Genomic DNA, 13,563 nt, shown 5'->3' with positions numbered 1-13,563 from the left:
TTCTGGGGATGTAAAGCAGACCAGAACCAGAAGACCTGAGAGGTCTGGAAGGTTGATACAACAGCAGCAAATCTTTAATGTATTGTGGTGCTAAACCATTCAGTGATTTATAAACTAACAACAGTATTTTAAAGTCTATTGTTTGAGCTACAGGGAGCCAGTGGAGGGACTTTAAAACTGGTGTTATGTGCTCTATCTTCCTGGTTTTAGTGAGAACACGAGCAGCAGCATTATGGATCAGCTGCAGCTGTTTGATTGGTTGGACAGACCTGTGAAGACGCAGTTGTAATAATCAATGTGGCTGAAGATAAACGCATGGATGAGTTTCTCTAGATCTGGCTGAGACATTAGTCCTTTAATCCTGGAAATGTTCTTCAGGTTATAGTAGGCCATCTTTGTGACTGTCTTTATGTGGCTATGAAGGTTCAGGTCAGTGTCCATCACTACTCCCAGGATTCGGGCCTGATTGCTGATTTTAGTTGTAATAACTGAAGCTTTGCACTGACTCTAGATTGTTCCTCTTTAGGTCCAAAGATAATAACTTCAGTTTTGTTTCTGTTCAGCTGGAGAAAGTTTGGCACATTATCTGTTCTAAGCATCTGTTCTGTGTTTGGATGGGTTCTGAGTAACCTGGTGACTTTAGATGTGCCGCTGCTGCACCACCTGGATAGAATGATTAGTTCATTAGCCCCACCCACTACCCACAGAAAGTCACCATTTTTTCCTGCAGTATGTCTAACTTTTCTCAGTTTTTAATATGGATTTAATCCAGTGCAAACCCACTTAAAATGATAAGGTGATGACATCTGTCAATGCTGGCTGAACAGTGTGGGCGTGGCCAGATGGCGAATGTCAGACCCTCGCCATATTCATACGATTGTCTTTAAATCACACATGGATGATCCGATTGGAACCAAACTTGAAATGTAAGACCTGTGGTAACCTTTAAAGAGCTCAAATGTTTTGAAATGTAATTTGACTCCACTGCGCCCCCTAGGTCAATCCATCCGCTATATCTCCGCCGTAAATGGACCGATCTGCGCCAGATTTTTTGTGAGTCGTCGGGAAGCGCTGCAGCCGAAGCGATTGCGTGGCGGGCGATCGGGCGAAAGGTTCGCGACGGCTCCCTGCTCGTGGAGCGGGCGCCCGGCTCTGGAACGGTGCGAGAGCTTCGCGGCTGCTGCTGTAACTCCAGGTGGCGGCGAGCGAACAGCGCTTGCAGCTTTAATTATTTATTTATTATTATTTATTTTTTTACTTTAATTTGTCTAAATATACGTGTTTTCTCAACAGGATGGTGGATCGTTGGACCAGGTTCTTAAGGAAGCCAGAAGAATCCCTGAAGAAATCCTGGGAAAAGTTAGCATAGCTGTATGTATTGTATTTGGATTCTTTTTTTTTTTCTTTTACAAGTTTTTATGCATGACCATTATACTTTTAAGTTTTTAACTTGCCAGTACTGAACATCAGCATTCAGTGAACTAAAACTTTTGCAGGATGTTTATTCTGTTTGCAGTTCCCAGATTCTACTGTGGAATGTGACTCAACATTACTCAAGTAGAACCCACCTATTCACAGATTAATTTTTTTTTTAATGTATTTTTTGTGCTTTTCTTTGATCATTTTTGGAGCTAAATTTGAAATTGGAACGATGGGTTCTTTACTTTCATTTTTACAGTCTTTACTAAGACTGTCACAAATCGTTCCGAACAGCCTGGAACTTGACCCTGAGCGGATATCTGGGAAAAGATCGGGACATCTTAATTCTCTCTGCCAAAAAAAAAAAAAAATGTTGCAAATATATGCTTTAATAGTTCCTAATCTCTTACTTACAGGTGTTAAGGGGATTAGCTTATCTGCGAGAGAAGCATCAGATCATGCACAGAGGTAAAGACACACCCTACAGTTTAACAGCAGAATGACAACATTTGATTATGAAGACTGATTAGAGACTGCCACAATCGGACTGTTTTCACAATAACAAACTTTGCTTTATTTAGAAAACTGTCAGCAATTACTAAGCATGCATTGGTCTCAAACCGACCTTCATTTACTTCTGGTGCTTTCTGTGCCGCAGATTTGGTTAACGTTTAAAATCGCAGCAATCCAGACTGTCAGAGTTTCTTTCAAGGCTTCTTTCTTTTTTTGAGAAGTGAACTTGTTGCACCACAGCACATTGCAAAAGCTAGAGGAAGCTCTATCAGCGACAGTTAAAACAAGGAATAGGAGGCAATGCTTGATGTGCAGTTGTAAGGACATAAATAAATGATGATGGCATGAAATGCATAATTACTTAGCTGTGCTATTTGTATACAAAACAGGATTTCAGCGGATTCTTAGTGTTAAGTTTAATCGTTGAATTTCAGCCTTTAAAGACCAATTATTCAGTGAGTTTTCTGTAGATTTTAATTACATTCAGTATCTTGCTAAATTTGTGCAATATGCTGTTCTGATCGCTTCTTTCATTCATTTTATTCGTCTTTGTTTTGAGAAATTGCTTCATTCCCAGTTTTGTCTGATCAGTTCAGGCTATGTTGCCATTTGACATAATTACAAATATAAATGGTCAAAGTCAAAGTGTTTTTGTGACTTTATCTACAGCTTTCTTTTTTTTCCTTTTTTTTCCCCTCCTCCTTCATGGGAAAGTATAATTACTACACACTGTTGGAGGGATTTGGTGTGTAGTTGCTGGAATTCACTGGAGTCTCGTGCTGGAGCCAAAACACTCCAAGTTCAGTTAACAAAATTATTTTTACTTGGATAACCTGCCAAGTAAGTAGATTTAATTTTAAAATGGAATTGTACTAAAAATAATAATTTACTGAAAATTGTTGTTATAGCTGTTTAATTATACAAAGAGCAGTCCCTAATATAATCAAATGCCCAGTCTAGACTTTGTACCTGAAAACTAGATGATGTCAAAAAAACCAACACGAAACTTTGAGAGCATCTGATGCAAACCTCTGTAAAGATTACTAAGAAGTAGGGTTGGGCAATTATCGTATGACTTGTGATAAGAATTTTGATTTGTTTTTAAATCGTATATGACAATATAAAAAAAAAACAAAAAAAAACGACGTCTTCTAAACACAATTTTCAGGTTGGACGACTGAAGCTTCTGAACGTTCACCGGTTGTGTAGTAAACATTTGTTGATCATATCATTAAAGATACGATCTGACAGGTATGGTCTTGTTTTCATGGAAGAGCCTCAATATGAGACGGGACCAATTGGAACATTGTAACTGTCCACTCTTCCTCCAGCTTGTTTAGATTTGTGGGAAACACGCATTCCTTACATGTTCACTGGTAATATACAGCTCAGCATCTGTGTTGATTCAACCCACTACACAGCTTTTAAAAACCTCTTCATTTCCATCCGTCATCACAAGTTGCCTTCGTTAGATAAGACCTTTTTTTTTTTTTTTGCGGATGTTGGATTTTTCATGGATTTTTTTTCCTCCATGAACAACCGATTTTTTAAGTCGGGATTCTGACAGGTTGAAGCTTACCGAACAATTTTTTTTTTTTTTTTTTTTTTTACATGCATAAAATAGAGGACTGCATCATTTGCATGTATTGGTAATAATTATCTTGGAAAACAAATGGCAAATCCCAGTTTTAACAGCTTGCTGTTTACACGCTCAAGTTTAACTACAAAAACACAAAATCTTACCAAGTATTTTTGGTCTAGTTTCTAGTGAAAATATCTTATTACACTTGCAACAAGACGAAACTAACTCACAGGTAACTTTTCAGCAAGACACAGGAGCTTGTTTCAAGCCAATAATTCGGTAATATTGATCAAAAAGTACGACGGTAGTTATAAGCTAAATAATCTCCCACAGAAACAAGACATTTTCCCCATATAAGTTAAAATGTCTTCTTTCTCTGGCAAATTATTTCACATGTAATTAATACTTTTTCATCAATATAAAGGAATTATTGACTTAGAATAAGCTCCTGCATCATTCTGAAAAGTTGTAAGTTTTGTCTTATTTTAAGTGGACCAAGCTATTTTGCACTAGGAACTAGACTAAAAATACTTGGTAAGGTTTTGTTTTTGCAGTGGTGACGCCCTTACCCGCTCCAAGCTGTGACTGAGACAACTGAAATGAAGCAAGATTTCACACAAATTGGAAAACAAAAGAAAACTCATCAGCTGACTTGAGTTTTTTTTTTTTTTTTTTTTTTTTTTGCTGTCGTTTCTGTTTGTTTTAGGTCTTTGCCCAAACCACTTCTTTTTAATCATGTGCTGTGATTCCTGAACATATTTTCTTTTGTCACCCATTTTGTTTCCTCTCCGTTCCTGTGGTCGGTGTCATTCCCTCGCAACACTCGGCCCTACTTGCATTTTTGACAAAAGTTATCACAACTAGCACTCTTACTGATTTAAGATGGATTTTCTTTAAAAATCTGATATCCAGACGATTATCTCTGTTATTTTGGTGATCCAGATTCAGACGAGGAAAAGTGTTCACACGCCGCTTAAATGTTTCCGAAATATTTATTACTCCCACCACATTATAAAGTCTTATCTGGGAATGTGAGCAGGTTGTGATCAATTTAGATTTATGGTGTAAAACGAGGGCTGCTTCCACATTGCACCAGGGAGAAATCACAGCTGTCCTGTTATGAGTTTATGGCTAGAGGCGCATCAGGGCTGCAGTGAAGTTTTCCCTCTGTCTTCAGGGTCGGTGGTACTCCAGGATGGAGTTGTCTGTGAGCTCAGGCGGTAATTACAGCCTCCCGGATGTGATTAGAGAGCAGACGCGCCCTGTTGACCCTCCCTGCCTGTCTCCCTCCATCGTTCTCCTGCTCTTTCATGCCACCTCTTTCTCAGTCATTGCTCACATGTCCCATGCCCTCTGCTAAAAGGCACCATTATTTTGCAGGCTGTATTTCTGTGTAGACTTTTAACTGGGCTTGTGTGACGTTTGTTGTGAAGGTTGAGCCATCTGCCGCTCAACTGGCCAACCTACTAATTTTTTTATTTTTTTTTATTTTTTATTTTTTTTGCGTGTGTGTGTCAAGAGGATTTCCACTTGTTTTGTTTTCCCTCCATCAGAAGCTACTGCTTATGCACAGCACCACTGTGCTCATGAACCTTTCCGCTTCTTGCATAAGAAACCCAAAAAAAACTTTGTGTTTTATGTGGCGTCGTGTGATAGACCGACACAAAGTAGTGTATACTTGTGAAGTGGAAGGAAATGTGTGTAAATGGTCCTTAAATTTCATCCCCGACCCGAGTCAAAACATTGTAGAACCACTGTTGACTACAGCTACAGATGTTTCATTCAATGATGCTACGCTCACAGATTTATGGAGTGCAAAAGACTAATAAGTGTTCCTGTTAACAATTTCCTCTAGCTGAGCTGTTGATCTCCGTAGCTCTTCTAGAGTTACCATAGGCCTTTAGCTACATCCTTGATTTCTGCTCTCCTTGCCACTTTTGTTCATTTAAGAGTCCAGTCATGGTTTAGTATATCTGTGATAAGCCTGTGGCAGTAAATCAATTAATCACATAATTTAAAACGAGTGACAATTTCAATCTCCACGTTTTGTTTTTCATTGTTTCTCTTTCTACCAAAGACTGAGTCACAAAAGGCTTAAGTGTGGTGCATTAGTCTCAACCAGCCACTTTTTAAAAAAAATTTTAAAGGGTAATATTGTTTACAGAAACTTTACTTCTGGGTAACCGAGCAGATGAGTGGATTTTGTTTTTAGAAAATGTTGAAAGCAGAATGTAATTTTCCTTCTACTCGACAAGTATGTTGTACTTTGTGCTTCTCTATCACCCAAAACCTCAGTAAAGTAGAGGGGAGGAGTCGAGGGGTATAAAAGCTTTTGCGAGGCACTCGATGTACTTTTGAAAAAAAAAAAAACAAAACTGTCTAAAAGCTTTAAGGTGTTCTATAATATGACAACAAAGCAGTAATCCGTGTTTGTGTAACTTTTTTTTTTCTTTGGTGTATTGTGTGCAGCACTCGTAGTAACTCTGAATATGTAACGTAGGTGTGTTTGTTTGTCTGTCCCTTCTGCCGCAGACGTGAAGCCCTCCAACATCCTGGTCAACTCCCGCGGGGAGATCAAGCTGTGTGACTTTGGTGTGAGCGGCCAGCTCATAGATTCCATGGCCAACTCCTTTGTTGGAACGCGCTCCTACATGTCGGTGAGTCAGCTCTGCACGCCTGCGCCCCCACCCCTTTTTTCCTCTGGCCCTATCCCCACTTTCCTTCTCCATTCCTCTCACACTGCTCTTGCTCAGCCAGACCCGCCCTCTGCCTTCCCCTCACTCCCCCCTTGCCAAGAGGCGAGGGCTGTGCCCAGGAAAAAGCTCGAACGAGTGCTTGCTCTTTCTTGTCCTCCTACCCCCTCAGTCTGAGATGCCTGGGGTCAAGCGTCCCAGTGTACTTGGAGTTTCCAAGCACAAAATTGTTCCTAAGCTGCATTATGGATGGTACAGGTCATTGGCCTTTGGCTGTCATTTTTGTCACACACCTGAGCTTGGACACACGTCCAACTCAAACATTGTAAAACTGTTTTCCCCTTCCTGCCAAACCCTCTCTCTTTGTCTTCTTTTCCAAATCACACCCCACCCGTTCTTGCCTCTACCCCCCACACCCCCTCTCTTCTCCTCCGCTTCCTGCCTCTCCCCAGCCCCTTGCCCAACCCTCTTGCATTCCCCTGGCATCTTGGCTGTACCTGGTCCCTCTGACGTAGTTGTGCGTTTCTCGACAGCCGGAGAGACTGCAGGGCACCCACTACTCGGTTCAGTCTGACGTGTGGAGTATGGGCCTGTCCCTGGTAGAGCTGGCGATCGGCCGCTACCCTATTCCCCCACCAGACGCCAGGGAACTGGAAGCCATCTTTGGACGCTCGATCATGGACGGGGCAGAGGGAGAGCCTCGCTCCAACACTGCTAGACCGAGACCACCGGGCAGGCCTGTGAGCGGTACGAAATCAAATATTTCTGTTTTTAAACTAAAAAATTTCTCATTGTGATTTTATACAAATCCCAAGAGGTCATAATCATTATTTTGGTTTCCTCCACAGGACATGGAATGGACAGTAGACCTGCCATGGCTATCTTTGAGCTTTTGGACTACATTGTGAATGAGGTCTGAAAAATAACTGATTGATTTAGCCGCTATATTATTTATATATATATATATATATATATATATATATAATTTTTTTTTTTTCAGCTGTTCTTCTGATGATGATTTTTTTTTCCACAGCCACCGCCTAAGCTACCACAGGGTGTCTTCAGCAGTGACTTCCAGGACTTTGTGACAAAATGGTGAGCGCCAGAGAATGAGGAGTACTATTTTTTTAGACACTTGTGTATGGGTGGAAAATTGTCATTTGTTTCTGATTAAATTTTTCCACATGGTGACTGAAAATGTTGCATTACGTAGATAGTCTGGCAATGTGGTGCCTTGTAAAAGTTCTTGTACCCCTTAAAATTATTCATCTTTTGTCACATTATAGCCAGAAACTTCAATTTTGAGGTCTTGCCACAGATTGCCAAGCAGATTTATGTCTGGAATTTGACTTGGTTGTTTTAACACACAAGCACAGTTGACCTAAACCATTCCACATTACATACACAAGTTGACCCGAGTCATTCCATTGCGGATCTGGCTGTATGTCTGGACTAATCCTGTTTGAAAGTGAACAATCTTATCAGTCTAGAGAAATTTACATCTACTAATGGGGTTTTTTTTTCTCAAGATGATTGTGTAGTTGGCTCCATCCAAGGGTAGACATGTAACATGAATGACTGTTGTTTTACCAACAGATTCGTCCACCTGTAGATTTCTGCAGTTCTTACAGTTACCATGGTTTCCTGACCTGCTTATCAGTCGACTGACTGATAAGTGTCGACTTCACAATTATGTACAACTTTGTTGGTCTATGTCTTAAAATCGCAATAAAATACAACAATGTTTGTGGTTGTCATGGGAGGAAAATGTGGAAGGGTTTCAATGATTATGGGGAATTTTGGTGCAAAACATGAACATTTATGAATGCCAACATTCTTTTGTATCTGCAGCTTGATTAAAAACCCAGCCGAGAGGGCAGACCTGAAGATGTTGATGGTGCGTACGCAATCTTTGCTAACCTGTTCTTTTTGATCTCTGGGTAAGGGTAAACGTTGCAAACCAAAGTTTCTCTTTGCTTTCAGAATCACACATTTATCAAGCGATCGGAAGTGGAGGAAGTGGACTTTGCCGGATGGTTGTGCAAAACCATGAACCTCCACCAGCCCAGTACTCCCACTCGCACCGCCGAGTGATCAAGCAGCCTCCACACAAAAAAAAAAAAAAAAAAACCTTGTCTGTCCCTGATCTGACACATTTCTGGGGTTTCTCTGCATTCATGTACACAATCCACCACACATGCTGGCACTTTTTTCTTTTTTTTTTTTTTGCCCATCTTGCTCTTGGCTAAAACATTTGTAGCTTCCCTTTGTTTATTTCGTCAACAGCAGCAGAGCCTGTTGAGTCATTATTCTACTGTAAGACCATGGCGGTGTCAAGAGCAGCCTCCGTTCAAGTTTTCACACCGCTGCAGAGGATGTAAAGCACTGAAGGGCTGCCGTAGTGTCATCAGAATTCCCAGTGGCAAACTTCTTTTGTATTGTTGAATATTCTGTATTAATCTTTTCTATGGTGGCTTGTGGGGCTGTATTTTATTAACCTGCTGTAAAAGAAGGAAACGCTTCGTACTGAAAGTTAAAAGGAAATGTAACCTGCAATCATCTTGCAGACTTTATATTTGCTAATTGATGGGAAAATGCCTCAATTATGGTTGAACTCCCTCCCCCACACACACATTTAGTTACTAGCGGTTGGTTTCTTGCAGATCTTGCAATCACCCCCAGTTTAATAATCTATGAGTACATTGCAAGCAAAACGGGCTCCCATGGGAGTCATTTTCACTTTTTGGCACGCAGGCAATCTTTTAAAGGATCATTTTGTGAACACTTTCCCAAACCAAAGAGGGTACTCATGACTACTTCTTTTGCTTCAGTGGCTGGTTGTCTTTAAAGTCTTGAGCAGTAAATCAGTGTAACATTCTGGTAATCTCATTTCCTAATGGAGTTTTCTTTTTTTTTTCTTCTTTTTTCTCCATTCATATTTCTTTTACACCTCTTGTACTTCTCACAAGGGAAGCTCCGGAAGCTTGATATTTGCCAGGATGTCTGTCTAGACATTACGAAAATTAGGACAGAGGTGTTTTCATAAGTTGATATAGCATGGTTTATCTTTCTAATGACTGTATGTATCCTTAAAATCATGACAGTGATGAGTTGACGTTTTCAATCAAGCCTCAGTTTCTGCTATGATGGTGCAAGTTTTCAATTGCAATGAATGATGATCTTTTTTGTTTTCTTTTTTTCCTCTTTATTGAATACCTTCTACCCAAAGAGTATTTGGTTAATTTTCAACTGTACTGCTACATGTGACGCTCCAAGTTCCAACTTGGGACAAGACTTATTTAAAGCCTTGCTTGTGGAAAAGACTTGGGTTAAAATGCTACTTAAACACACACTTTTATTTTTTTTCTTGCAACTTTGGTTTAAAAACGGCACAAACACAGCCTCGCAGTGTATCGTGAGATCTGTCGAAGGATACAAGGGGTCTGACTCAAGATTTTAACCCAGGTCAGTTTTGGTCACTTGGTGGTGTTACCTGCTAGCCCGCTGTCTTGCTAGAGCTCTTGTATTCTCTCTCTGCTTATGGCCGCCCTTTCTATCCCTCCCTCTCCCCTCCAAAATGTGCATTCTTTAAAAAGTAAATGGATGCATATTCACCTGTATGTGTACAAAGCTATCAACAAAAATTACATGAGTACTATTTTGCAGTCTTAATATACAAATTTTTGATTTTATGTAAATGACAAGAAGAGTCATTTTATTATAATATAAAAATGTGTTGGAAATGGTTATAATGTATAAAAATTTAAATAAAACTTATTTGTGAATGTAAATGCATGTACTTGTCTTTAGTCAAATAATTGAGCATTATAAAATGTGTGTGTTGTGGTGGCTTCAGGGTCAAGATGGTGTTGTTTTGTTAGCCCGTAATATAAATATTACTAATCAATTAGAATAAAATGTAAACATTCAAAATAAGACACCAGAAATGGAAATAAACAATTAAAAACAAAAATTGTAAAATACAAATCAGCTGTAGTATCTTCTAAGAATATAAAGATAAAATATTAACTTTAAAACTAATTCTGAGGCATTAATATCAAAAACAAAGACACTAAAAGAACCTACTAAAACATTTGATGAGAAAAGGTCAAAAGATGAAAATTTTATATTAAAATACAGATTTTATGAAGTAAAGCCTTACTATTAATATTAAAGTTATTTGAAAACTACTTTAGCTGCAGCAGAGATAAATGTAGCTATTTGTGTTATAGTTTATTAGATCATATCTACAGTGTGAAATTTGTTGTATAGTGAGTATGATAGCTAAGACTAATAAATGTGAATTGGGGCTCATTATGAAGCCCTAATATTAATTATTTGGTCAATTTGTTGTTTTGGTGTCTTGTCGAGATTATCAGAGGCTTCCCGAGTCTTTGTAAATCTGTGCTACGGCCCTGGCAACAGGATCATCAAGCTGAGTTGCTCTGAACCTTTGTGTTTTAAAGACTCTATTGAAAAGTAGTTTCATTTCTACCAAGCCAAAAATAGATATATATAGCATGTCTGGATAGCCAGTAGGTATGTGAGCGTACTTAACCTCCAACCATTAGCGCGTAACCACAGCGACAGAATGTTCCCAAGAACTAGCTAATTTTGAAAAAAAAAAAAAAAAAAAAAACCTTTTGGTTAATTTGGGAGACAAGCGTGCTGGGTTTTGAAACGGTAAGTATTCCCTTTTTATTTCCCAGAATTTCTTTTTATTTATTAGGTATAAACACAACTTCATTTCCACCTTCAATGAGCTTTTATATGACCGTGCCAAACTTTAATTTTGCGTCTGAAAAGCTTGGACTTGCAAACAGCGCTATAGTTATCAGTGAAAACTGGAGACTAGCGACACTGCGTCTTCTTTATGGTAAACTACATAAAGAAGCTACAGAGAAACCTAGAACCTTACCAAGGAACACTTAACAAAACCTGGAAATTATTTATAACACCATATGTACTCAAGTGGAATCCAATAAAGTTATCATTAATTATGGCGTTGTTGATAGCTACGAAAATGAGGCGTTATCTTTCACTTGACCTAGTGCGTTGTCTGATTTGAGCAAACAGATGTCTTCCAGGCCCAGTGCTGAAATCCAGAGCTGTAAAAATGAGCGTTGTTAGGAAATAAGTGTTCCCTAAAGGTTCACAATCCCAGTCATACAGTGGTCAGGCGTAACATTATGACCACTGTGCCAGCAGAACCGCATAACACTGATTGTCTTTCCATTATATCACCTTTGGCTTTAGTAAAAGATGAAAATATGGCAAAAAATATATATATTTTTATTCCAGAAATGCAGATCTACTGAAAAGTATGTCAAAGTGCTACTATACAGAATAGTCAATACTTGATCAAGGCTCAATTGTGTGCAGCAGCATGTAAGTGATTAGCCCTGTGGACCTGCTGAGGTATTATAGAGCCCCATGGCAGCCAAGTTACTGAAGAGGTAGAAGCTGGTTCTGATAGACAGGTGTCACTACACAGAGCATCACAATTTTTCTTGCATATGGATGCATATCTGCAGGCCATCTCTGATAGCTGTAGTCTCTTACACTGTAGGGTAAAACACCCTGCAACAAAACAGTTTCAGGAATAGTTGGAGTGAGGTGTTGATATGGCCTTAAAAATTCCAAGATCTCAACCCAGTTGGCCATTTGTGGGCCAACAGTCTTAACCTCGTAACCTAAAGACGTTAAGGATTTGCAGTCATAGCATTGAGATGCCAGATTTCACAGCCCACCTTCAGGGCTCTAGTAGAGTCTATTTCTCAACCGGTCAGGGCTGTTTTGGCAGCAAGAGGGGGATCAAAAATATTCACAAGGAGACCATAATGTTGCGCTTAAATATATTATTGTTTTACTTAACTTTATTAACTCCTTTGTTGTGAGTGCCTATGACAATCTCCTTTCTCAGAAATAACAAATAGCATCATTCACACAGTAATGAGAAAGGCAGATCAGACGGGTGGTGCCTGGGAGTGTAGTGGACCACCCTATGCTGGTCTGAACGGTTACATTGCCGTAAAACTGTCTGCCCGCACTCTTCCTGCTTCCCCTCCCTTTCCTCTCGCTCACACATGCTCAATATATGGCAGGGACAATGCTCTACAGTGCCCTCTAGGCAGACAATGTGTCACTGCAGCTATGCAAAGGCACGCAAACGTAAAAAATGTCGACGCCATAAAGCCACTAGAGTTCCCAGAGTACAGCATCATATAACCTGCAAACTATTTTGCTAAGTCATTTCATAGAACACGTAGATGTTTGTTTTGATGATTTGTAATATGCAGAAGTTGGGACTGATGTCAGTTGTACACAATATAACATTTAAATTATTGAGGGGTTTCGAATGTCCGACAATCTTAAAATCACATATAGAAACTGTTTTTTTTATTGATGCTACATCAACATTTGCGTTACATAAATATAAAGCTGCCTTTTCAAACGGCATATTTAGCTCATCATATTTAGCTCCTCGAATCAAAATTACCCCTTGAAAATCCACTTGCACAGTTCCTTTTTGCTACTTGTGTTGGTTTTGTTGCTGCTGTTTATAAATCCATGACCTGCCGCATTGAATGAGTTTGCTCATTAAGTGTTTGCTTTATTAGGTTTTTACTTGTGCTGTCCCGACTTGTCAATGTAATTGATGACATCGACTATGAGGATCTGTGGACATCGATATGAGGTGGACACGTCTTTTTAATGAGTTCATCTTTTAGAGTTTAGCTTTGTTTCTCCTGAGTGTTTGGCACCAGTCATTAGCTGACCGTGTCTGACCTCGGTCAGTTTCAAAACAAGCATGGCGGATAAACCCGCCAGCTTTGCTGTCAAATGAGCCAGGCCTCAAATGTTTTTTTATTTTGTTTTTTTTCCCAAAGTGTTGAAAAGCTGAAGTAACGAAAGCGTAAAAGTATTTCAAGTTTAGTGATGATGATAGGAGGTTTGAATGTGCTGTAGGATTTTATTGGCAACATAAGCGTTGACAAGTAAGCATGATGATGAGTTAGGAGAGGAGACAACGCCGATGAGCCACTGTGATTAGTTAACTAAACACTAAATGATCTGTATGATGTTAAATTCTTAAATAAGTCTTTATCAAAAAAAAAAAATATACAAGAATCAGTCCAATCAAACAATATTAACCATGCTCCTGTGTAGGCCTATGTGTTAATGTGCAGACATTATGCAGTCAAGAAAATCAATTTTCTGCTTTAGTCACAGTTAACTGAAAAGACAACATGGATATTTAAACGACTAAAATTTAACCAGACAAACTCATACATGATGAATACAATTAATAGGTGCAATAATTTATGAGTGAGATGATTCAATTATAATTAAAGA

The 13,563-nt window shown here is 39.1% G+C and overlaps 1 protein-coding gene across 1 annotated transcript in view; it reads left to right on the top strand.

Annotated features, from left to right (window-relative positions):
- map2k2a (mitogen-activated protein kinase kinase 2a) overlaps positions 1 to 10,840 on the top strand; it is a 30,424-nt gene extending 19,584 nt beyond the window's left edge. Inside the window, exons 4-11 of the mRNA XM_044130195.1 lie at positions 1,294 to 1,371; positions 1,836 to 1,887; positions 6,047 to 6,171; positions 6,741 to 6,954; positions 7,056 to 7,120; positions 7,241 to 7,302; positions 8,059 to 8,104; positions 8,191 to 10,840. Coding sequence (XP_043986130.1) covers positions 1,294 to 1,371; positions 1,836 to 1,887; positions 6,047 to 6,171; positions 6,741 to 6,954; positions 7,056 to 7,120; positions 7,241 to 7,302; positions 8,059 to 8,104; positions 8,191 to 8,301 — 753 coding nt within the window. The 3' untranslated portion in view covers positions 8,302 to 10,840. The remainder of the gene's footprint in view (positions 1 to 1,293; positions 1,372 to 1,835; positions 1,888 to 6,046; positions 6,172 to 6,740; positions 6,955 to 7,055; positions 7,121 to 7,240; positions 7,303 to 8,058; positions 8,105 to 8,190) is intronic.
- Positions 10,841 to 13,563: the final 2,723 nt, after the last annotated feature.

This window comes from Gambusia affinis, linkage group LG10 (assembly GCF_019740435.1).
Source record: "Gambusia affinis linkage group LG10, SWU_Gaff_1.0, whole genome shotgun sequence".
Lineage (NCBI taxonomy): Eukaryota > Metazoa > Chordata > Actinopteri > Cyprinodontiformes > Poeciliidae > Gambusia > Gambusia affinis.
The sequence above is the reverse complement of the archived record's forward strand: the minus strand, read 5'-3'. Positions and strand labels throughout refer to the sequence as shown.